At 40.2% G+C, this 23,911-nt stretch overlaps 1 protein-coding gene across 1 annotated transcript in view; it reads left to right on the forward strand.

Annotated features, from left to right (window-relative positions):
- The window catches only part of LOC122792954 (integrin beta-2-like), a 1,413,174-nt gene that overhangs the window by 638,449 nt on the left and 750,814 nt on the right, over positions 1-23,911 (forward strand). Inside the window, exon 6 of the mRNA XM_044060545.1 lies at positions 5,704-5,945. Coding sequence (XP_043916480.1) covers positions 5,704-5,945 — 242 coding nt within the window. The remainder of the gene's footprint in view (positions 1-5,703; positions 5,946-23,911) is intronic.

A 23,911-nucleotide genomic window follows, 5' to 3' on the forward strand; every position in this document is an offset into this window, starting at 1 on the left:
CCAGAGAATTTTTCCTCATGTAGTCAGCAAGTATTGGAGGTGTGATGGGGAAGAAAGAGGTACTTGGGAGCATATTTTCTGGGAGTATGGTGGGTGGGTGGACTTTAAGGATTCCCTGCAGGATGCACTGTCGGAGATGCTGGGTGGGCAGATTGGTGTGACATGGGAGATGATTTTTATGAGTTATGATACAGAATCTGAATTGCCTAGACATGGTAAAGCCTTACTGTGTCTAATTATTGTGGCTGCCAAAAAAGCAATTACTAGAAAATGGAAATCAAAATCTAAACCAACTATAATAGAAGGAGTGAATATAGTAACAGAGACAAAGCAACTGAAACTGAGATCTTTAGAAAAGGGTAGGGGCAAACTGCATAGAAAAAATGGGAATTGTGGGAACAATACATACAGGAGAGGAATGAGGTTTAAAACAAGGCAGGACTTAAATGAGCTATATAATGTTTGACTGAAAATGATTGGGTAGATTATAAGTGATGTATAATGTTTGCAGCTGGGAGTGTGTAGGTATTGTTCGTGATATAAAATGCTTGAAACTAGGACAGTGTTGGTGTGGTTCATTTTTATTTATATACATTTATGATTGGTTATGTCATAAGTGATGGCTTAATAAAGATGTTTCTTGTTTTAAAAAAGGGCAGGAATGAATAAGTTATGTAATGTTGCTTAGGTTATATAATCATAGCTCTCAAACTCTTAGCACAAAAAATCTGGACAAAGACAGAAACAATGTTTTTTTTTTTTTTAAAAAAGGGGGAGGAATTTAATAATTTATGTAATGTTGCTAAGGTTATATTATATATGGCAATATATGTGAAGTAGGTACTTTTCCATTATCGGGGCAACAGCTGTAATGAGCAGTTGGAATGTTAACCTGAGGTCACAGTGATGACTCTGCTGCCACTGATGGATGCATACACATTTTAATTTAACTAACTAATACATTCGGTGACACTCTACAAAAAAAGTATAAGTTTTTGTATATACATCAGCGGCAGCAGTGTCATCACTGTGAAATATTATAAATATTATTTGTGTGCACTAGAACGTCTCCACTGTGTTTATGCCTCCAGAGGTTACTCACTGTTGAATAAATCTGTGCTTAGCTTTGAACATTTTTAGCCCCACCCCCAGTTTCCAAACTGTACATTCCTAGATTTTAAGCAGTACCTCATGCTGCCGACAGCAATGCACATGAACATGCCCTTGGTTGAAGCATTTTGGCCATGCCTAAAGCAGTTCTTACATTTTCTACAGAAGTTTCAAATTTATGGGTTCCATTTATGCTTCTCTGCTGGTAAGTAAAATATGAGGAGGATTACACGTGTATTTAATATGTCCAATGCTGCTTGGGTGCAGTTTCCTTTCAATAGACTGTACTTTGAGAAATATCCAGTTGTATCATTGCATTCTGCAAAGCATTCTTAACAGCCTGTTCTAGACGCAACAATGTGGTAACAGTCCACTCATTACATCTGTTGACCCAATAACATAAAAGTACCGTGAAGTATAATGTTTGTTATTGTTAATTTAATACAATAAGATTACTTTTATATTAATGTAAATGTGTCTATGTCACCAGTGATGATACAATAAAGGTGTTTAAAAAAAAGCCTTAGAGAGTCGACTTTGTGGGAGTTCTGGTGGCAGTGTATATACTTTACAGTCTGGCTGGAGGTTGCAAAGCAGGTAAGCTGTGCCAGCCTTTCCCAGGTGTGTATGTCTGTGTGTGAAAATCATATGCACTGATTTCACAGACAGGGTGGTGTACAACTTGGTTTAGGACACACTGCTGAGGACTAAACTCTATAGCTGTGTCAATGAGGAGTCTTATTTGGGGCCTGGCGAGGAAGTTCAGCCCCAGGACTGGAGTGTGCATTCCCTGTGTGCTCTTAAGGGAAATTGTACTTGGTGCAGAGAGCTGCATCTGAAAACACTGTTTGTCTATTTTTTCTCAGTGAATGTTCCCCACTGATATCAGTGGTGAGGAATGAGGGTCCTTAATCACTGGCCCAGAGGAAGGACGTCACATACTGGTGGTAGTGGTGGGATATTAACTGAACTTCTGTAGCCTGTAAGCAGTTGTCACTAAAGGTGTTTGTTCTCTCAGCAGCCACAAGGTAAACATACAGACTTTCATTTTTCACAACAGTTGTATTTAATTTTATTAGTTTAGTTTAATCAGGGAAAACATGCAAAGATGTCAGCAGAGGATTATGGCAAGCTGGCAGTGAACCATTTGGCTAAGGTGTGCAATCCAAAAGACTGGTGCATGCCAACATGACTAAAGAGAAAATTATTTCAGCCTTAGTTGCAGCTGGAGCACAGATCAGCAACCAGGAAGATGGGATGATGGGGGGGTGCACTCCTCAGAAAAAGGCCAGTTCAACTTATCCTCAGAGTATTTAAAACCCATATGGAGTTAAAGAGACTTGAACTGGAGGCAAAATGCATGGAATTAGTACTGGTAGAGAGACTGCAGCATTTAGAGGTAAAAGAAAATGGCAGACTGTAGTGTTTGGAGGCTGAAGAAAATAAGAAACAGCGTCAACATGAGAGGGACATGCTGACTCTTCAACGGGAACATGGAGGTAATGGGGAAGGGAATAACAGAATCCCAGAAGCAACAAAGGTCAGTAAATTTCTTCTGCAATATAAAGAAGATAAACATTTTGATAGTTTTATTCATATATTTGAAGGCATGTGTAAACAGTATAATATTGACCAATGGCTCGGGCTCTGGGTACTGTTCCTGCCCCCTTACTCTATGTTAAAGCTGTAACTGCTGTTTCTAAATTGTGTGATACTGATCATTTAAATTATGATAAGGATAAACAATGTTTATTGGAATGTTTTAAGTTAACACCTGAAGGTTACAGAAGAAAGTTTTGTGAACATGGACATAAGGCAGATGAAAGTGTACATGATTATATTGCTGAGCTAAGCACTTATTTTTATAGGTGGGTGAGTGGGTGTCGGGTCACCACTTTTGAAAGGCTTGCAGACCTTTTGGTGAGGAAACAAGTCCTTAGTACTTTGCCTGAGGACATGAAAATCTGGTTGGCAGACCAGGAGTGTAACTCTGCAGATGAGCTGGGAAGCAAAGGGGATCACTACTTGGTAAGCAGGGCACCACTGCACAAGAAGGGGATACCCAGTGCTGCACATGGATATAAGGGAACCCATAGTGGGCATCCTAAACTACCCCAACAGAGCTCACCAGTAACAGGGGAAGCCACTAGTTCAGGTACATGGCCAGGATCAAGGTTTAGATGTTTTAAATGAAACCAGAGGGGCCATGTAGCATACAGATGTCCACTGAAGCAAGGTGGGAAACAAAAGGTGAGGGTGCCAGCAAGTGGGTATAACAGCATGTCAGTGGCAAGGTGTCTGGAGACAACAGGGGTACCAAACTATCAGTGGAGTTTGTATCCTATCTTGACGGATGGAAAACAGGTCAATGCCAAGAGAGACACAGCCTCTGACATAACCACTGTGAAGCCTGCAATGGTTAAAGAGGAACAGTACTTGCTTGGGCAGCCCACTCCAGTCAGAGCTTTAGGAGGCACCCCATTCCAAATACCTTTGGTCAAGGTGCACCTTGACTGGGAGGGTGGAAAAGGAAGCAAGCAAGTAGGTGTGTTTGAGGATATCTCTGTAGATGTCTTGACAGGGAATGATTCTGATAATGCAGTACCTTGTCTGCATGCAGTTACACGCAGTCAAGCTTGGCGACAGGCATGTTGTTCTGGCAGTCTGGGGGAGACCCAGACAGGCCCCATACCTGAAGACCGGCCTGTTGATGTGGCTATTTCAGGGAGGGTGCTACCCTGTAGCAATGAGCCTGAAGATGAGTCACAGCTGCTGATAGGTACAGATATTCCCTTGGACAAGGTGACTGCAATGGCAGAGGTGAGTGATAGTACCCAGGCTGACAGTAAGGCACCACTGACAGACGATACCAGACCTCCTGTGGAAAGGGAGCTGGGAAGTGTCACAAAGGTAGAACTGAGACAGTCTCAGCTCTCGGACCCAACATTATGAACCTTGAGGGAGGTAGCTAAGGAGCCACCAGATTCTCAAGGAAAAGGGGAGTCTGTATACTGGAACAAAGGGTTACTGTATAGAGAGTAGACTCCTGACAGAGAGCTAGAGGGTGAAGTAATACAGTAGTTGGTAGTGCCCAGAGCCTACCATCTGGCACTTCTAGCCATAGCCCATGGCATTCCTTTTGTAGGACATATGGGCATAAAGCATACCAAGAGATGTATTATGCAGAACTTTTATTGGCCTGGGATTGCAAGGGATGTAACAGGGTACAGCAGAATCTGTGAGTAGTTTCAAAAAGTAGGCAAGGCAGGAGACAAGGTCAAAGCTCCTTTGATGCCTTTGCCTGTGATTGAGGAGCCATTTCAGAGGGTAGTTATGGATATTGTGGGGTCTCTGAGTACCCCAAGTTCCACATGGAAGAAACATATCCTAGTGGTAGTAGATTAGGCTACTAGACACTCTGAGGTGGTGCCTCTGTCCCCCATTGAGGCAGAGAAGGTGACAATGTTTGTTAGATATTTTCAGCATGATAGCTTTCTCAAAAGATACACTGACTGACACAGGTGCCAGTTTCATGTCAGACCTGCTGGCTTGCCTGTGGGAGTGCTCAAAGACAAAAGTTTAGAAAAAAACAGTATTTTGCACTAATACTTGAGAAGTTTCATTATTTAATTGTAAAAATGGTGCTTTTAAGTTTAATGTTATTGTCTAAAAGTTTAGTTGTTCTACAAATTCCCTCTCTTACCATAGTAGTTGTTAATGATGAACAGAAATAATAATTCTCTGCAGCTCACTGTGCTGGGAAACTAGAGTAACTTTGGTTTCATTTGCCTTCCTTTTTGAAGTGCTATAATTAATATATTAGACATAGTGAAATGAAAGGTTTTATCTTTTTGTCTTGAAACCAGAATTATAGAAACTCAGAAAAAGTGCTATAAATAAACCTTTGAAAATATCAGGGTAATTAAATCAAGTCACCAAGCCTCTTTTAGGAAGGTGGCTGTACCTCAGTAGTATATCTTAACTTTTAGATCACACAGCTTTTGAGTAAATGATTAATATTTGGTTTTATGTCCCTCACATATTGGATTTTGTAGCAAAATTAGGGGTGTCCTTGAAAATTAGGGACAGTGAAGAGTTTGGACTTGTTTTCTAAGTAACTTAGACCTAATTAATAGGTGGTAGCAAATCAGAATGTTGACCTGTGAATGTTTATTTTATGTTTTTTTTTTTTATCATTTAAAATCACTACCAATATCGCTGAAAACAATGTGACTGAAAATAAGTTGTATTGCACACACTGAAAAAGAAAGCTTACACATTAACAAAACACTTAGTCCATGTGTATTATGTTAACAGAAGTTGTAGAAAATGTATAAGTGGTCATCATTTACAGACCATAACATTTCAGTATACAATAAGGATAAAAATGGAATACTTCCATATGATAAGAACTAGTGCTTTTAATTATTTGGGCTTTTGTAAATAATACTTTCATTGAGGTGGTGTATGTTTTATTATGTAGGCAGCGACATTTGTAAATATGTATCTGACTTGAAAGTTGCCTTACTGACATCAAATGCGAAGAATCTGGCCCTTTGACCAAAAAGAGACTTCTGTGATCTATATTTGCAGGGTTTGGTACTTTCGTGGACAAGACAGTTTTGCCATTTGTCAACACTAATCCTGAGATACTGAAGAATCCCTGTCCTGGAAAAAATATCCCATGCCAAGAACCATTTGGATACAAGCATGTGCTAAGTTTGACCAGTAACAGTAGCCTATTCAAGGCAAAAGTCAGCAGTCAGAAAATATCTGGGAACCTGGATGCTCCTGAAGGAGGGCTAGATGCCTTAATGCAGGCTACAGTTTGTGAGGTAATGTAATATGCAGTGGCAATGTTTATAGTTAGTAATGCACACAGAACCAATGAGAATTTAAATTCTGCTTTTGTTTTGGTTGTTGGAATATTTTTTTCTAGTAACTGCCATTCCATCATTTCTATTTGACTTATCTGAACTTTATCCTAGTTGAAGTTGACATTCTGTTCCTGTGATGTGGAAAGGTTCCAAGGTTGTACCCATTCCTAGCGTGATGACAGATAACTACAGACTATAGTCTAAGTTTATTTATGTATCAGAAGTGCTGAAAAAGGCAGCAGTAACATGCTTGAAGGGGAAAGTCAAGAACTATGGTCTTATGTCCCGAGAAGAAGAAACCATGTATATCAGTCAAACTCACTTTAAGTGAAAGTGAATTTACCAAAAGTGAATTTGCCAAAAAAAATCCTGCTGAAACAACTTTCAGTTAACCTTGGATGATTTTTTTTTTCCTTTTGCAGTGGGGCAAGCTCCCTTCCCTCATTCCCCACCCCACCCCCAACCCTCACAGTCCCCAAACTTAAATAAACCTACTATGAGGTTGCACAGCAGATGGAAAAAAAGGAAAACTCCACTGTTGCTAAAAGTTGTTTTGGTTCTTTTCCTTCAGTTTATTGGGGATTCATAGAAATAGCTGTCGCTAGACTAAGACTCCAACAAGAGCGACTTGGGTACAAGGCTAGCTAGCGTATTTTTATTTATTTTGCTTATAGCTCAACTGCTGTGCTGATCAACCTGAATGAGTAGGGAAATACTCAGAGGTTTCCGCTGATCTGGGTAATGTTTTCACCAAAGTGTGCTTGGCTGCATTTAGCACATGACTCTGCACAGTGGTTTAGGAATTACTATATAGCTTGATTTGCAGAAGCAGCCCAGCAACAGAACCTAGCCCGGTTACCAGAGAAGTCCTGAAAGAATCATATATAATCTTTTTTAGCATTTATAACGGATGTACTGAATGGTAGCTGAAAATTAGAAGTCATTATTAATATCAACGGATGACAAACCTTGTCACAGAAAGTCTCACAAAAGACACTGTGCATTCCTTAAATATGTAAAAATAATGTTGGGCTTCCCCATACAGAGAGGAAAACATAGCACTCCAGAAAGTTTTATTAAATGTCTGATGTGTGGCTAATGTCATTTGTTTAGTTTACATTACCAAACCTCCAATCATATATGTACATACATATATGTATGTATATATATATATATATATATATATATATATATATATATACATACACACACACACACACACACACACGCACACACTGTAATTATTACTCCTTCACTGCAGAATTTTAATCAGATATTATTCTTCATTTAACTCTTTCACTCGAATGGAGCTCAGAAAGTCTGCACTGTAACCTCCAATGGACAGAGCCTAAGCCTTTTGACAGAATCAAATTATGTCCTCACATTTCACACAAATGTGCATATCTCTAGAACCATAGGGGTTATGAACGAAGTGTAAATGGTAAACTCTTCAGTACAAACTATTTTAACAGTGGTAGTATTCTTTTAAGTTCTAGGTCTTAAGCCAACTTTTATAAGTCACAGTAAACACAGTAACAATTACATTTGTAATATTTTGTAAACAGCTTACAATATCTCAGCAACCACTCATGTTACACACATATAGTCAACAGCATTTTATTCATCTAGCAGACAGCTTTCATATGAGGCCAAGGAGTTCTGTCTGTTTTACTTGGTTGTTGAGATATTTAGAAAGATATGAAAATTAGATTTAAATAAATGAATATCTAAAGATATAAAAATGCCCAGGCGTGGTTGGAGCATCTTGAACTGTCCTCTTTAAGCGTGGTCTTACCTTTTGAGAAACATTAATTCAGATGGAGTATCTTGATGTTCTGATATGTGACACTGCTTCAGAGGGAGGTAAAAGTGTTCATGGAATTGAAGTTAATTGAAATTAAGTGAAGCTATCACACTTACCTGCTCTTCCTCTGTCATCCTTTCTTGCAACTCCTTTACCAATTCACTTCCCTCACTCCTCCACTAGCCATTTTTTCACTATCCTCAATAGTCCTTTAGTCGTTTCCCCATTACTCTGCTGTCGTTTTCACTAATTATCGCTGACAACTCTCTCTCCTCCTTTATTTCTGTCTTCCTGCATCTCATCATTGTTCCATGATATTCACATTCCAAAGCATTCTGTAATTCAGACTCTTCATTTAACTCCCCCTATGATTTTAATTTGCCTCTACTAATATTTGGGGCCAGTATCCCACCTTCTTTTGTTTTCTTCTCCATCTCTGGTGTTGAATTAGATGTATTACCACATGGATTTATATGAGGATGATCTAAATTCACTTGCTTGGCTGAATGCTTTTTTTTTAATTTAGTTGTGTTTACCTTCTCTGTCCGATGTGATAGAACTACCAAGATATGTGACAAAGACACATACGTTTAGAATATTTCTTTGGAAGTGCCTACATAAATATTTCTAGGAGAGTTCCTAGAGCTGGAAGGACAACAGAGGTGCATGGCCACATATATTTGCGAGAAATGAATGGAACTTAAAGAAACTCTACAAAGATCAATGAAGGATCGTTACTGAAGGATATGGTGATTCATAAAGAAACTTTTCCTGCTTAAGAAATAATGAGAGGGTTCACAGAGAAAACAAAAAATTAGTAGGATTCATGATAATAGAGAAAAAAAGCAATTACAAAAAAAAATGTAAAAATCAAGATCCCCCCTACAGTGGAGGAAATTAAAAAAATGATAGATCAGTTAGCAGAAGTTGAGAAAAGGGTAAGTGGAGGAGAAGAGTAAAGGCAGAAGTAAATCTATATGGGAAAATTAAATTAGCTAAGAAAAAGATGATGAGAAACGGAGCCCCACAGATACAGAAGCAGTCACAGCAAATGATCAGAGATCTACCTCTCTGAACTATATGTAGCGAGTCATGATGAAGCTCTCAGACTGTATGTCCCAGGCTGGTATGAGCGTAGCACTGAACAGCACTCAAACTTCTCTGAGGATGATGCCACAGTATGAGCAGAAGATAATTGACTTTAACAATTGGTTTAGTTTTTGGTGTCATTTGAAGGGAGTACAATATTTGTCAGCTTGGGAGGAGATGGCTGACAGACTGTGTTGCTTCACCAGGGATGGTCTATACCAATTCCCTTTAGGCTTTTGAATACTGGCTAAAACTTTGTCCACCCCACAGTGCTTTTTTAGGCAATGTCAGCCTGATACACCATCCAACATAGCAAAACCAAACCAGGATAATATAAAGGTATTCCTCATTGAGTCTAAACAAAAAGCTCCACTCCCTGCAAGCTGCCTCACCCTTGAAAACCTAGATATCTATGTAGTAAGGAGAGATGGTTTAAAGCCATGGAGATCACATGGGCAGTGCCTTCCACACATTTAGACCAGCTGCTGAACTGGAAAGGGCAAAAAGGTGATGTCTTAATATTCATCAAAAATATTCACACCTTAGACTGGTCAAGCAGTAAGACACATTTGAGCTTCTCCTTGACTAAGTCCCATCCCATACCACATCACTGCAAGCTTTAGTCCCCTTCAGTGACCCAAGATGCTCATACTGCATACCTAAATGAACTGGAGTTGGTCTGAACTGAACACAACACTATATTCTAAGTATCCCTACTATAAACTGGGAACATACACAACTTCCAATACACAGGCCCAAAGATGCATGGACTTTGTCAGCACAACTACTTGACCAGTTAATCCATACATACCCTAGGGGTGCCAGCATACTTGACCTGATCCTTATAAACACGGGGAATCATAATTGTCAGGTCAAACCATAATGCTATATCCTTTCAAATTAAATTAGAACCTGTGACCCCATCTAACTAAATTACTCCAAAGCAACCTCCCCTACTGAGCGATGCCCTCACAAAATTTCAAGCCCCCCAAATCACATAAACTGTGCTGTCCATGCGGAATTGTTCACAGAGACCATATACCACCATGTAAACAGCTGCAATGCGACAGCTGAACCAACCTGAAACAAGCACAGGACTATCAAAGAACAAGCCACTCTGACAGAATCCCAACTTCAGCAAGTTGTATAACAAAAGGAAGAAAATCGTAGCTAAAACTAGGAATTGCAATGCCCAGAAAAGCAAGAAATACCTCAACCAAAATAAGCAACTCTGAGTCTTAGCAAGTCTACCAAAGCCAATTTTGAAATAAAGACAGCCTCACAGGCAAAGGACAGCCAGAAGGCCTTCTTCAGCTATATCCACAGCCCAAAGTAATACACAAATGTGTGTTGAAGCAATTGTAAATGGAACCATCCATATGGAGCCTGAAAATAAAGCAAATCTACTGGCTGATACATTTATCTCCAATTTCACCTGGCTTTCCCCTACTCCTGACACCTGTGAAACAATATCCTTGACCATAACCCCCCCCATCACTAGTGAAGAAGTCCTCAATGCACTCTCCAAGGCAAAAAAAATTAAATTATGCTTTTATGGGTCGAGATAATATCCCAAGATGCCTCCTGAATAGCATGAAACATAACCTATCAAGCCCTCTAAAATAACTATTCAACCATAGCCTCCTATCTGGCTTAAAACCTAGCAAATGGAGGACTGCAACAGTTATCCCTCTGCACAAGGATGGGCCATCTTTTGACCCAAACAACTACAGACCCATAAGTCTGACTTATCTCATATGTAAAGCCATGGAAAGAATCATGGATATTATAAATGTAGACATAGGAAACCTTCAAACATGGAATCCAACACAGTCTGACTTCATGAAAGGCAGATCATTCCTACTTATCCTGGTGGACATTTTCAAGAAAGTCACCAAAGCTTTGATCATGGGCAAAACAGTACGTACTGCCTATCTTGACCTGTTAAAAGCATTCAGTGCTATTCCTCATATGGGCATTGTTGGCAAATTCATGAAAGTAGGAGTAAACTCTCAAGTCACCCCTTTGGATAGCCACCTGGCTCACAGACAGGACATAGGAAATCAGGATAGGGGGTTATACCTCCACAAAAAGGTCATTCACTAGAGGAGTTCCTCATGGCTCAGTGTTGAGGTAGCTTCTTTTTGGCATCTACTTTTCAGAAGTCAAAGCTAATGTCAAAGGTCTATGGTTGGCCATGCTTGCGGACAACTGCAAGCTCATCATAATCACAGAATCTCCCAAGGACAATAATATCCTCCAAGAGGGTTTGTTGCAAACTAATAATTGGCACCAGATTCATGGTCCAAAACTGAAACCAAAAAATGTATACTAGTATCCTTTGGAAAGTCAGTCTCTCCAGGAAGTTACCACATAAACCCAAGTGAGGAGCCTAAATTTCGTTTGCAGTCATCACTGAATGGAATCTTGGGTATTGACAATTGACAAATACCTCTACAGTATTACATTGGGTTGAAACAGCTAGGCTTAAAATTACCTCTGGGTCAATAGTCTAGTAATCTTCTTTGTTCCTTTGATAAATAATATATAACCAAGATTAGACCCAATGGTTAGGGACTTATGAACATATGTGGACAGTGACTTGGCCTTTGGCCATCTTTTATCTGCTGCTATAAGGAGACCATTCCATATTATGCAACTTATAAGAAAGGCTATGGCATCCAAGTCCAAGGATGTCATTGTCCAGGTATACTCAGCCCTTATTAGGCCATTCATTGAGTACAATGCTCCCTTCGATATGTACCAGATCAGTCATAAGTAACAACTGGAACACCCACAGATGTTCCTTGCAAAATAATACAAGGTGTTAACCCCCATGGAATACACAGACTGACCACAAAGCCTTATCTTTTTACTCAGTCTCCTACAGACTATTGAGAGGTGATCTGTTCCTGATTGGCAGGACATCATCTGATCCAGTACTGATGGACTTGCTGCACATCCATAAGGTCATGAGTTTAAATTCGGGGTTATTGATGTAATTAATAAAAATATTAGAGGAGATAGTATTAATAATGCTCTCGATATGAGAGAATATGAATGGATAATAAGGTTAAGCACAGATATTTACCCAGGCATTAATGATATAATTAATATAAAAACAATTTTAGTGAAGAAACAAATGCAATATAGATAAAGAATTCTTTATATTCCTATATTGTACGTTCTTATGTTTAGTGATTCTTTTTATATATGTATATATTTTATAAGATTGCTTGTTTTATTAAGTTGATGGTTAATTGATTATTTATATAAGGTCATTGGTGGGTTGTGTCATATGATGTTATTTAAATGTGGAACAATGAATGATTTAATGAATTTGCATTGAGGTAGGGTTAAGCCCTAAAGTTTTGCTTGTTTGCTGTTAAAGTATTGTATACATTTTTTATTGATATGTTCCTGGCATGAGATTTACTTTCTGAAATCAGACAGGTATGTGTCTCAGAGACTCCCCCTACTCAGGAACAGGCTTCCCATCCATGTGAAGTAGAGTTCGTCCATGACTCTATTCAGAAGCAACCTGGACCAATGGATGAAAATTTGGAAATTTATCTCTGGACAGACATCTATGCCCCTGCTGGACAGAGGCAGCTTATAAATGCTGTGCCACCTAAATCCCGTCATTTAAAAATGGGAAAATATAGACAGGCTTAAAGGGCCCCATAGGGCTGTTAGCCTAGTAATCACCTATGAATGTATATACTTTCTCTACTTTTAGCATTGGTATTAAACAAAAGTACAGCTGTGTAAAATTTTACCATAACAGTACATGTCCTTTTCTTCTATTTTACAATATTTTTTACATACGGGATCTCCTGCCAAGGACATTCCATTGTCCAGCCAGAATAACAAAGCCTTTAGATTTTATAGGTACTGTACGTCACATGTATTCTCCCCATGTAAGGTAAAGGGCATAAAGGTGACATGCAGACGCAAACACTCAGAACTGATTTGCCCCAGGAGGAAAAGAATACCCTCAGGGACAAAAGAAAACATGTACATCCAGAAGGAAAAAAGACAAAAGGAAAAAGGAAGCAAGAGCCCCTTGGCTAGGAGGGCAACAAAATCAGAGGGATGAGATAGGAAGGGGGGGTGGAGGGAGGGACTGAATACTGCAACAGTGAAGAGAAGAACATCTACTGTTATGGTAAGATTTTACACAACTGTACTATGTTATTCCATATCATTGTTGCAGTATTCTTTACATAAGTGACAGTCAAGAGTTAAGAAGAAGGCTGGGAGGAGGAAGTCACAAAAGAGGCTGTACAAGCCCATGCAGAACAGCCCTGGCAAAACCAGCCCTGGCCTTGGAAATAACATTCGATTTATAGTGTTTAGTAATAGTATGAACAGAGGTTCAAGTAGTAGCCTCAAGGATGGAATTAGTGTCCAAGCCCTTGAAAAAGGCACCAGAGGAGACAGCTACCCTAGAAGAAACTGCTTTTACAGATGAACACATTGCCATGAAATGGATAACAAAAGGAAATGGCCTTAGATATCCAGGATGAGTTGGTTTGCTTGGAAATAGCCAAACCCAAAATCCTGGGATAAAAAAAAAAAAACAGAAAGCTGCTCAAATGTGCGAATTGCCCTCAGGGATCTGTCCTGGGGCCACTCTTTTTTGGCATTTATGTCTCTGAAGTTAAGGCCAATGTCAATGGCCTCTGCCTGACTAACTTTGTAGATGATTGCAAATTAGGAACTGTCATTGAAATGCCCACCAACACAAATGTTCTCCAGGAAGGGCTGACACAGACAAACAAATGGTGCCAAAGCCATAGACTAAAACTAAATGCCAAGAAATGCATAATATTATTCTTCAGGATGTCATCCACCTCGATAATTATCATATTGACAATGTACCCCTATGAGATGACCCAGTAGTCAGGACTTGGGGGCACACATAGACAGTAATCCACTCTTTGACATCAGCCTTTGACCATCACGTGTCTAAAGTGTGGAAATCATTCTATGTTGTACAATTTATAAACAAAGGTATGGCATCTAGGTCTAAGGAAGTCATTGTTCCACTATATTTGGCAATCATCAGACCTATCATTGAGTACAATGCCCCCTTTGATATGTACCTTACCAGGCATATCCAACAGCTGGAACATCCACAGAGGTTCCTCACTAAAAGAATACAGAGCATACAAGGCATTGTCAGACCCCACTCTAATGGACCTCCTGCATATCCACAAAATGAAAAACACCAGAATTACCCATTCTAAAGACTTAAACCTTGGCTGTGATAATAAATAGGACCTGCTGGCGAGACAGGTATATATCCCAGCAACTACCCCTTCTCTGGAACAGGCTTCCCATCCATGTGAAACAGACTTCCTCCTTAACCCAATTCAACTGTAACTTGGGCAATTGGATGGGGAACATGAAATTCACCCCTGATTTGGCACCTATGTCTCTAATGGACACAGGCAGCCTGTAAATGGTTCATTTCCCAGGAACTTGCTTGTAAATGTTTCACCTCCCAAGCCCCTGCTTACACTTATCAAGGGTACCAGAACTTGTCAGAGACTTGGGGTGCATGGCTAGACTTACAAAACCCCTTACAGTCATTAGCCTAGTAAACACTTATGAACCTAAGTGGTGGTCAGATCCAAGGTTTTTGGATCCAAGTGCTGTTTGGGAATTTTTTCCAGTATGACAATCTGGTCCAAAGATTTAGGATCCAATGGTTTCCTTTTAGGATCTGATGTTACCAGATCTGAAGTTCTTTGAATCTTCTGAGGAGGATCTGATGAAGCTATGGTGGGAGAAGAAGTCTTCAGAGATTGGGTTTGGAATCTCTTTTGAGACTCAGATAATGTCTTAGAATGCTTACTGGGGTTTGAGCCCCTGACCAAGAGGATGAAGCTGGAGGTAGCAATCCCTTAAATACCAGTTTGTTTCTTCTCTCAGAAATTGCTCTAGAATTAAATGTGGCACAAATAGAGCAATCAGCAGATAGTTGTGCCACTCCTAGGCAATACACATACTCCCTGTGGGCATCAGAGTTTAGAATTTTTCAAAACAGGAAGTGCATTTTTTAAAGCCAGCCACAGTCCACTACTTGGTCTGTTAGATCCTCCAGTTGTCCTTCTGAGGCTGATGTGGATAGAATGATGATGAATTTCCTTAGAGCTACGATTCAGATGGGGGTTATTCTAGCTCTGTCTTCCATCTAATACATGAGCCTTCCCTCCATTTCCCATGTAGTGATATCTCCTTCTCTGATCCTGCTGATGGATTTGAAGCCCTGAGAGCGTTGGTGTCAGATTTGAAGAGGGCTTTGACTCTGACAGTTTCCCTGACTGGTTCTGCTCCTGTTCCCTCAGATTTGGATGAGTTTCAGAGCCGAAACATCGGCTTTGGATTCAAGGAACCAGGGTCCACTCTGATGTTGCAGGAGCCATCCTTGCTCCTCAGAGATTTGGCACTAGACAGTTCGGGTCTGGCTTCATCCTCAAGGCATGGATCTGGGCAGGGTAGATGCTTGGCTACTTTGAAGGTTTTGGCCCTGGTGTGGCCTGCCACTGCTTCTCGCACTCCCTCTGCATTTGAGGTAGTGGAGAGGGTTTTTTATCATTCAAGAGATCAGATTTCTCTGTCTTCCTTGGATTGTGTACCTACTCCTCCAGCGGGTCCAAGCTCTGATCCCATCAGACCTTCTCCACAGAGACACCTGGTACCAACTAGTGTCCAGAGAGTTTCCCTAGAGGAACTTCCATTTTCTTTGGATAACCCCAGAGCATACTGCTCTGGAGGTTCCCCGCAAGAGAATGTGCAATAGGAGGCACACAGATTCCCCCGTGGAATCTTTCACAGAAGATACTGACTTTGAAGAAGGAGAAGGGTCCCCAAGATCTCCACTAGATGACATCTCCATTGGAGACATTCTAGAGATTTTTAAGCAGAAGGGTGGATGGTCTTCATATACTGTTTCCCCAGAGGAGTCAGTATTTCTGGAAACTTTTCATTCTGTACTATCTACATTTTGGGTGACTCCCCTCCATTGATGAGCTTATTGACCTAGTCTGTCTTTAGGCATGGAAGGAACCAGACTCTATCAAGCTAATTCCCCAACACCCAGACAAAATTTTGGCATCTCTGAAGGACAGACTCCATTGGAGATAAGGAATCCCTTTTGATGCTATGGATGTGGAGGCAGCCACCAAAAAGGAGCTAGCTGAGCAGAGCTCCTCTATCCAGAGAGTCGAAGATGTTGGACAGATATTGAAAGTGCATATTTGCTTCAGTGACCTTTGTCTTGAGGTCCCTGAATTATTTAACATAGTTTACAAGGCTACAGAGGGATTTGACCAAGGACCTCTCCAAATCCCCCTTGAAGTCCATGTCTGTGGAAGACTTTAAGAGGTCATCTTCACAACTGGCCACTATCCTTTTCCAATGTGTCCATAAGGTTGATATCCCATGCTGTATAGGGTGCCTCATGGGCTGCCTCTTCAGACATTGCCATCCAGACACATGCCTGGATGTGGTTATGCAATTTTGCAGAACCTTTCAAGTCTTCTTTCATCAATGCCCCTTTTGATGAAACATCCTTGTTTGGCCCTTTTGTTAAAGAAACACTTTCCTGTAGTAAACAGGAAGGAAAGACCCTGTCTGCCATAGAGATTCACTTTTCTACCCCTCAACTATCCTCTTCCTGGAATCAAAGAAGAGGGAAGAAAATGTGATTTCATAAATCCTAGGGGGTCTTTCCAGGATCCACACAGGAACAACTCCTCCAGGGACAGAAGATGGAGTTGAAATGGAAGGCACCATCCTCACAGCAGGGGAGGCCTGCAAAACCAGGTTTTCCAAGATTCCTTTCCAGGTAGACCCTTTCAGTGCTTCTGAAGGGTTGCCTGACTGCTCATATCTGGAGGCAGTTAGGGGTGCTTGTCCTTGCACCCAGATGCCTGGGCTTCAATAACAAAGGATTTTTGGGTGTTAAAAATAATATCCAGAAGTTATTTCATAAAATGTTTTCAGATTCTCCCAACCAAAAGAAAAAAACATCCAGTCATTCCACCCAGTCAGAGAGAAGCTGCAGCTCAAAAGATTCAAAAGTTGCTGGACAGAAGAGCTATCCATGAGGTTCCACCAGACCAAAGAGGATTCAAAACTTAATTCAAGGTTCATTTTAGTGCCAAAGAAAACAGAGAACCAGAGACTAATTTTGGATCTAAGCAACCTGAACTTATATGTGAAGAACTCAAAGTTCTGAATGGTCACAGTTCAGTCCATCCTGTCCTTTTTGCACAACAACAATTGGATGTGCTCAATTGATCTTCATGATGCATACAATCACATCAAGATAATCAGGTGCTCTAAAAGACTGCTGCATTTTTGGCTGAGGGGCCAGTTGCTATTAGTTCAGAGCTCTGCCCTTTGTCTCACCGCAGTCCACAGGGTATTTATCAAGTGTATGGCAGTGTGGCAGTAAACCTGAGATTACTGGGATTCCTGGTGTTTCCATATTTAGATGATTGGATTCTCACCTCCCTAACCAGGCATCTCTTAGAACAGTCCAGCAACTGTTAGCTCCATCTTTGTCAAAGGCTAGACATTTCAGTCAACATCCCTAAATTAAAACTACAACCAGTACAGCACCTAGAGTTAATTTGTACCCAGTTGAATAAAGTAAGTCAGAGTGCCACTCTGCCTACTCATCAAGTGGATACAATCAAGTTTCCTGTTCAGAAAATTCTTGTTCACCCTGCCCCTTCAGCCAAACTTGTTCTTCAGGCTTTAGGTTTGATGACAGCAGCCATAACCTTAGTTCCTGTGGCAAGTTACTTATGCATGTTCTCCAATGGAGTCTAGCTGTTCAGTAGTCTATTTTGCAACATCTTCTATCCTTTCCATGAAAACTCACCAGAGTATGCAAAAGTTGTCTTTGCTGGTGGCCACAGATGGCTCCCCACTGGGGGAGCATTTTTGGAGATGGATGGTCCAAGGCACATGGTCCCCTCATCAATGTCCTAGAGATGAGAGCAGTTCTATTACTGCTGCAATCCTTTCAAGATATTCTGCCTCTAGGAACTATTGTGATACAAACCAACAACATCTCTGTGGTCTGGTACATCAACAAACAAAGGGGAACCCATTCCTACTACGTTTGTCGAGAGGCAGTGAGAGTGTGGCAGGGGGCAATCTCTTCCATCTGCTTTCTAGTGGCAATGTGCATTATTGGGGAGTCCAGCATCTTTGGGATAAACTCAGCAGGTCCATTTTGTTACCTTACGTGGTCTCTCAGTCAATCAGTGGCAGAGAAGACTTTCCATCTTTGGGACCAACCTTGCTGTGAACTCTTTGCATCCCCACTACATGAACAAGTACAGCAGGTATTTTGCTGTAATCCTCCCTCGGGGGGAATCACCTATTGATGATCTAGTCCATGTCTGGCCCAATTGGTGTCCTTTATGCTTACCCCCCTACCTCTGATTCCCAAATTCTTAGAAAAAGCATGTCGGGTGAAGAACTCAGTTTGCTCATTGCCCCCTTCTGACTTTGCCAAGTTTAGTTCCCCTTTCTTTAGTCTCATCTTTGTTATTCTCCACAGATACTGGACCCCCAGCCCAGACCTTCTTTCACATCCCTCTGGGATGAAACATCCCAATATCCCAGGCCTAACACTAATCACATGGTTTATCCAATTCTATTAATAGCTCGACAGCCCAGGCTTGCCTCCCCAGTTCGATATATACTTTTATCTTCCAGAAAGCCTCTACCAGGAAGATCTATAAAAGTAAATGAAAAATATTTTCAATCTGGGCTCTTGAGAAGGAAATTGACCCTTTTATTGCATCTATTTCTTTGGTTTTAGAATTCTTAGCCTCTATTTTTCTGAAAGGTGCTAGTTTTGCCACAATCAAAGTACAAATACCAATCATATCAAGCTTTCATTCAGAAGAAAAAGCTTCCTCTCTAGCACCTTCTAAATTGTACAAGGCTCTTCTGAAAGACTTCTTCTTACTAAGGCCTCAATGAAGGATCCCTCTCCTCCTTGGGATTTGACAGTTGTACTTCAGTGGTTGATTCAACCACCTTTTGAACCTTCAGCCAAAACAGATTTAAAATGTTTGTCTTGGAAAACAGCATTACTAGTAGCAATTACATCTAAAAGGAGAAATTCAGAACTCCAGGCTCTATCATCCTAATTCCCTTACATTGTTTTTCACAAAGACAGAGTCACGTTACAAACCAACCCAGCCTTCTTACCAAAAGTAGCCTCTGAAATGAATATCAAACAATTATTTTGCTTGTTTTCTTCCCTAATTTTTCAAATAACGGAGAGTACATTTTTGACTGCGGTGGTGGTGCTGCGGTTGCGTTGTCGCCTCATAACAAGACGTTGTCCCGTTCGATTCTCAGCTAGAGCGTCTTCTGTGTGGAGGCATACATGAATGGGGAGTGCCTTCGTTGAAGGTTGTGTGTCAGGGCTGGTAACCCGGTATGTAAAAATCCACAACCAATCATTAGCGGACCAGAATCCCGCTGTGGCGACCCCTAACCAGGAAAAGCCGAAAGACACAAACAAGCTACAGCTTTTAGATGTATATAGACAACTACATTTTTATCTACACATGAAATCAGACCAGTTGTTTCTTTCTCACCAAACAGACTGGGATCACCAGTTTCTAAAGTTACCCAGGCCAAATGGTTTACTGATTGCATTTCTTTATATACTCAACAGGGTTTCTCCCTATCAAAGCCTCCTAAGGAACATTCAACTAGATTAATGCATATTTCTTCTGCCTTCTGGTCTAGAACCTCCATTGATGATATTTGCACAGCACTGCCTGGTCTAATGATCCTACCTTTAGTGCTCATTGCAAACTAGATTTGATCTGTAGAAGCAGAGCTCCTTTTGATTCAGCAGTTCTCCAGAATATCCTTCCATGGGGGGCCACCCAAGATTCACACAGCTGGGGACTCTGTCCTATATGTTGAGTAAGAATGAAAAAGACAACATCAGATATTAAAGTTATGTGTTCATCAAAACTATGCATCTGTCTTGTCCATGTTCATTCTTCCTCAACTCCTCACCCTTCTATCCCCTTCCTTTCATCTTCTGGAGTGATCTTATAGATATTTTGGAACCTTTTGTTCCAGGTTTTAGCCATAGCTTTACTGTTATTGCCTTCTTCCTATTCTATCTTAGGATCTGTAAGGCAGAAAACTCGATCTGAGGAATTGTAGGATGGCTCCATAATCTATATGTTGAGAAGAATGAAAATGGACAACACAGATGCATAGGTATGATGAGCATATAACTTTAATTTTCTGCTTGTAACTGTAGCATGTGCGCAAGTCTTTGCAAACAAGCATCTGTCAGTGGGCTTGCAGATTTGAATAAGAAATCAGAACAAAAGGCTGGCACTTGGGAAAACAAAAAGAGCAAAAAATGACAGTGTTAAATCAGGAAATCATGACTAAACCGGGATGGTTGAGAATTATGTGTTCCACTTACATCTCAAAGTTATAGAATTCCATTCTCACTAATCTATATTTTATTCCCATTACTACCTGCTTCAAAAACATACAAAGATTATCTACTTAACACCAGGATGAGGTCATACTCAGTGCTACCTTGCTATCACTATCCTTTAACAGAGTATAACAACTCTATCCAGAACTGAGTCCACTCATTAACTTAAAGTTCTTTATTTGACTTCAATAAATCTTTAACTATCCACTCTACTATACCACTTTTAACTCACCCTCTTTTTCCTTTCTGTCAGAACTTGTTAACCTATATAGATTCATAGGTGTGTACTAGGCTAATGGCCCTGGAGCCTTTACAATCCTAGCCCATAGGATTAGCCACTGAAGTTATCCCCAGGGTGAATTTTCTATTTCCCATCCACTCATCAAGATTTCTCTTAAAGAGGGCCAGTGAGGTACTCTGCTTGACATGTATGGGAAGTCTATTCCATAGCATGGGCAGTCTCTGGGTTATGAACCTGTCCCTCCAGCATGTTCTGTTGATTGTGGTAATGAGGTTGAGGTCTATGGAGCATGTGGTGTGGAGGGATTGATATTTCTTTAGATGTAGCATTTCTAACAGAGCTGGTTCAGACATGGCTTTGTAAGTCAAGCAGAGATCGCATCTAAGTAGGTGATATGAGACAGAGAGTAGTTGGAGTTTTTTAAGTCTGTCCATGTAGGACAAATGTTTAAGATCTAGGATCCTCTTTGTGAGGTACTTTTGCAGCCTCTCCAGTTGTAGCAGGTGTTTAGTGAGGTACATGCCAAATGGGGCATTGTACTCAATGATTGGCCTAATGAGGGAAGAGTAGAGGGAGACAATGACCTCTTTCTTCCTGTATGAAAAACCTTTAGCAATGAGATGTGGCACATAGAAGGACTTTCTGACCACATTGGCAATGTGGTGGTCAAAACAGAGGTTGCTGTCAACCTGTGTTTCCAGATCTCTTATAACGCCTTCTGTGTTCAGCAGACTACGTAACACTGCCTTCTGAAACAGCATTTTCTCAGTGTAATTTCCAATATGTGTCAGTATTAGTTATTTCTAATAAGCATATGTTTTAAAACTTCCCTCCAGTAATTTATACAAGGATTTATTACTGGTCTACATATACTCACTGTATAATGTTATTAAATCGGTTGCTTTGCTTTTTTCTGGTCTCAACATCAAGTTTGTCATGTACACAGATTTATTATTTTGTGGAGTTTACCATATGAATGCACTTAATGTCACTGTGGTGTTTTTTACTGATCTGATGAAGCCCCTCCTACCTATTAGTAGACAGGCCAAAGCACTTTAGACTTCTGAACTTTTTATTTTACTTACTTGCATCGGTTTTAATAACAGCTGTAAACTGTTGTTTTTTTCTCAAGGCCGAATAATGCATTTTCCTTTATATCAGCATATTCACCTAACCAGACTCTTATCACTTAAGTTTTTGTAATGAACCTCACCAGCATCAGATTATAGGTCCTGAAGCTATGGTTCCTTCCTTTCCTCAATAGATTCACCACTTCCTATAATTTAGCTTTAGCTTTACAAGTTGAGATTAAGTCTGTTTTCATGGATGATTCACACGTATGAGTTTACCCTCCTACTACTGGCTGAGCTTGTATTAGTTTTGCAACCTGCAAGAACTGCGCAGTCTCAGTATGTATGATTGTTGAGAGTGAACTATGTGATACCTAATTCTTCCCAGTACTATAATATAAATCTATGAATTGCTCTATACTTACCTCAGTTATAAGCAAATAACATATTTTGTCATTATACGGAGCAATCCAGAATGAAGACAGTCATATGCAACTCTGCTCACTTCACTGTTGCAGAACACTACAGCACATGCAAAGCCCTTGCACGGCTCTTGGCACACTGCTTGTAAATTATTTAAAAGTCCTTCTACATGGCATATATTATAACCAAATGTTTCGCATTCAGGAAGAAAGAGGTCATCATCCCTCTCTACCCATCCCTCATTAGACCAAATATCAAATATAATGCCCTGTTTGGCATGTACCTGACCAGACACCTACAACACCTGGAGAAGCCACAAAAGTACCTCACAAAAAGGATCCTAGGCCTTAAACACATGTCCTACATGGACAGACTCAAGAAACTTCAGCTGTTCTCATTCTCTTATCGCCTACTTAGAGGTGATCTCTGCTTGACTTACAAAGCCATGTCTGACCCAGCCCTACTTGAAATGCTACACCTAAAGAAATCCCAATCCCCCCACACCACACGTTCCAGAGATCGCAACCTCATTACCACAATTAACAGAACATGCTGGTGGGACAGGTTCATCTACAAAGGCAGCCCATACTCTAGAATAAGCTTCCCATTCATGTCAAGTAGAGCACCTCACTGGCCCTCTTCAAGAGAAATCTTGACAAGTGGATAGGTAACAGAAAGTTCACTCCAAGGATTATTCTAGTTGCCCTACTGGATATGGGCACTGTGAACTAACATCAGGTCGCACGGTGCCTGGGCAATTTCTTTGAGCTAGGCTTGTAAATGCTCCAGGGCCATTAGCCTAGTACACACCTATGAACACTAGATAGTTACATTCATTCTTTCATGGAAAAGTTGGGACATTACTTGACATAAGGGATACAAGGTAAGTATCTAGTCACTAGGACAGCTAGACAGTTCTCAGCTTGGGTCTGACTAACTGCGATTAGGATTACAACAGCAAAATACCTAAGGATTATAAATTGACTGGTTGTCATGTATCTGTTAGTATTTCTTGCCCATTTTTAATATGGCAAACAATACCTACTTATTACTTCACAAATAAGTTGATGTACTAATGAATGTGTATAGCCAGTGGCAATAGGTACATAAAGTGTCTGCATCAATTAGGCATTATCTACATATGATGGGAATACAGCACAAATCAGTAGGAGTAGATATGCAGAACAGGGATGAAAGGTGAGACCTATCCTACTTTATCTTGGCCAAACAGTCTATAGCACATGTTTATGACCCCAACTTGAGTGAATTTACAATGAACTATATGTTAAAGTATATAAATAATGCATGTCATGAAAACTGGAATTAGATTAGCAGCTATGTTAAGGGTGAAATTGCTGATCTGTTTCATATATTTTTATTTTTCTATAAAGAAGTATCGATCTCTAAACAAGTTATAAGTGCTTAATTACTCTGGAGTCTCAAGTGAGATTGTTCTACAGTTCACATTTCTTTTTTCCTGGTTTTAAGAAGGCTCAACCAGCAAATCTGATGCTCAAGAAGCACCTGTTTGCCTGTGGTTTAATGTTTTTCCTTAAGGGTTGGAGATATCATACACCCTAAGGAATATATATATATATATATATATATATATATATATATATATATATATGCATTTATGTATATACAAACACATACACATACGTATGCTAGTGTTGGGCAATGCTGACATCCAGAAAGTTGATACCGTTTGGTTGACACAGACAGGTGGATGACAGGAGTGCAAAATTAATAATCCTAGGGTAGGGTAATATTTCCTTT

Source organism: Protopterus annectens, chromosome 2.part0 (assembly GCF_019279795.1).
Source record: "Protopterus annectens isolate FY-2018-M chromosome 2.part0, PAN1.0, whole genome shotgun sequence".
Classification (NCBI taxonomy): Eukaryota; Metazoa; Chordata; order Ceratodontiformes; family Protopteridae; genus Protopterus; species Protopterus annectens.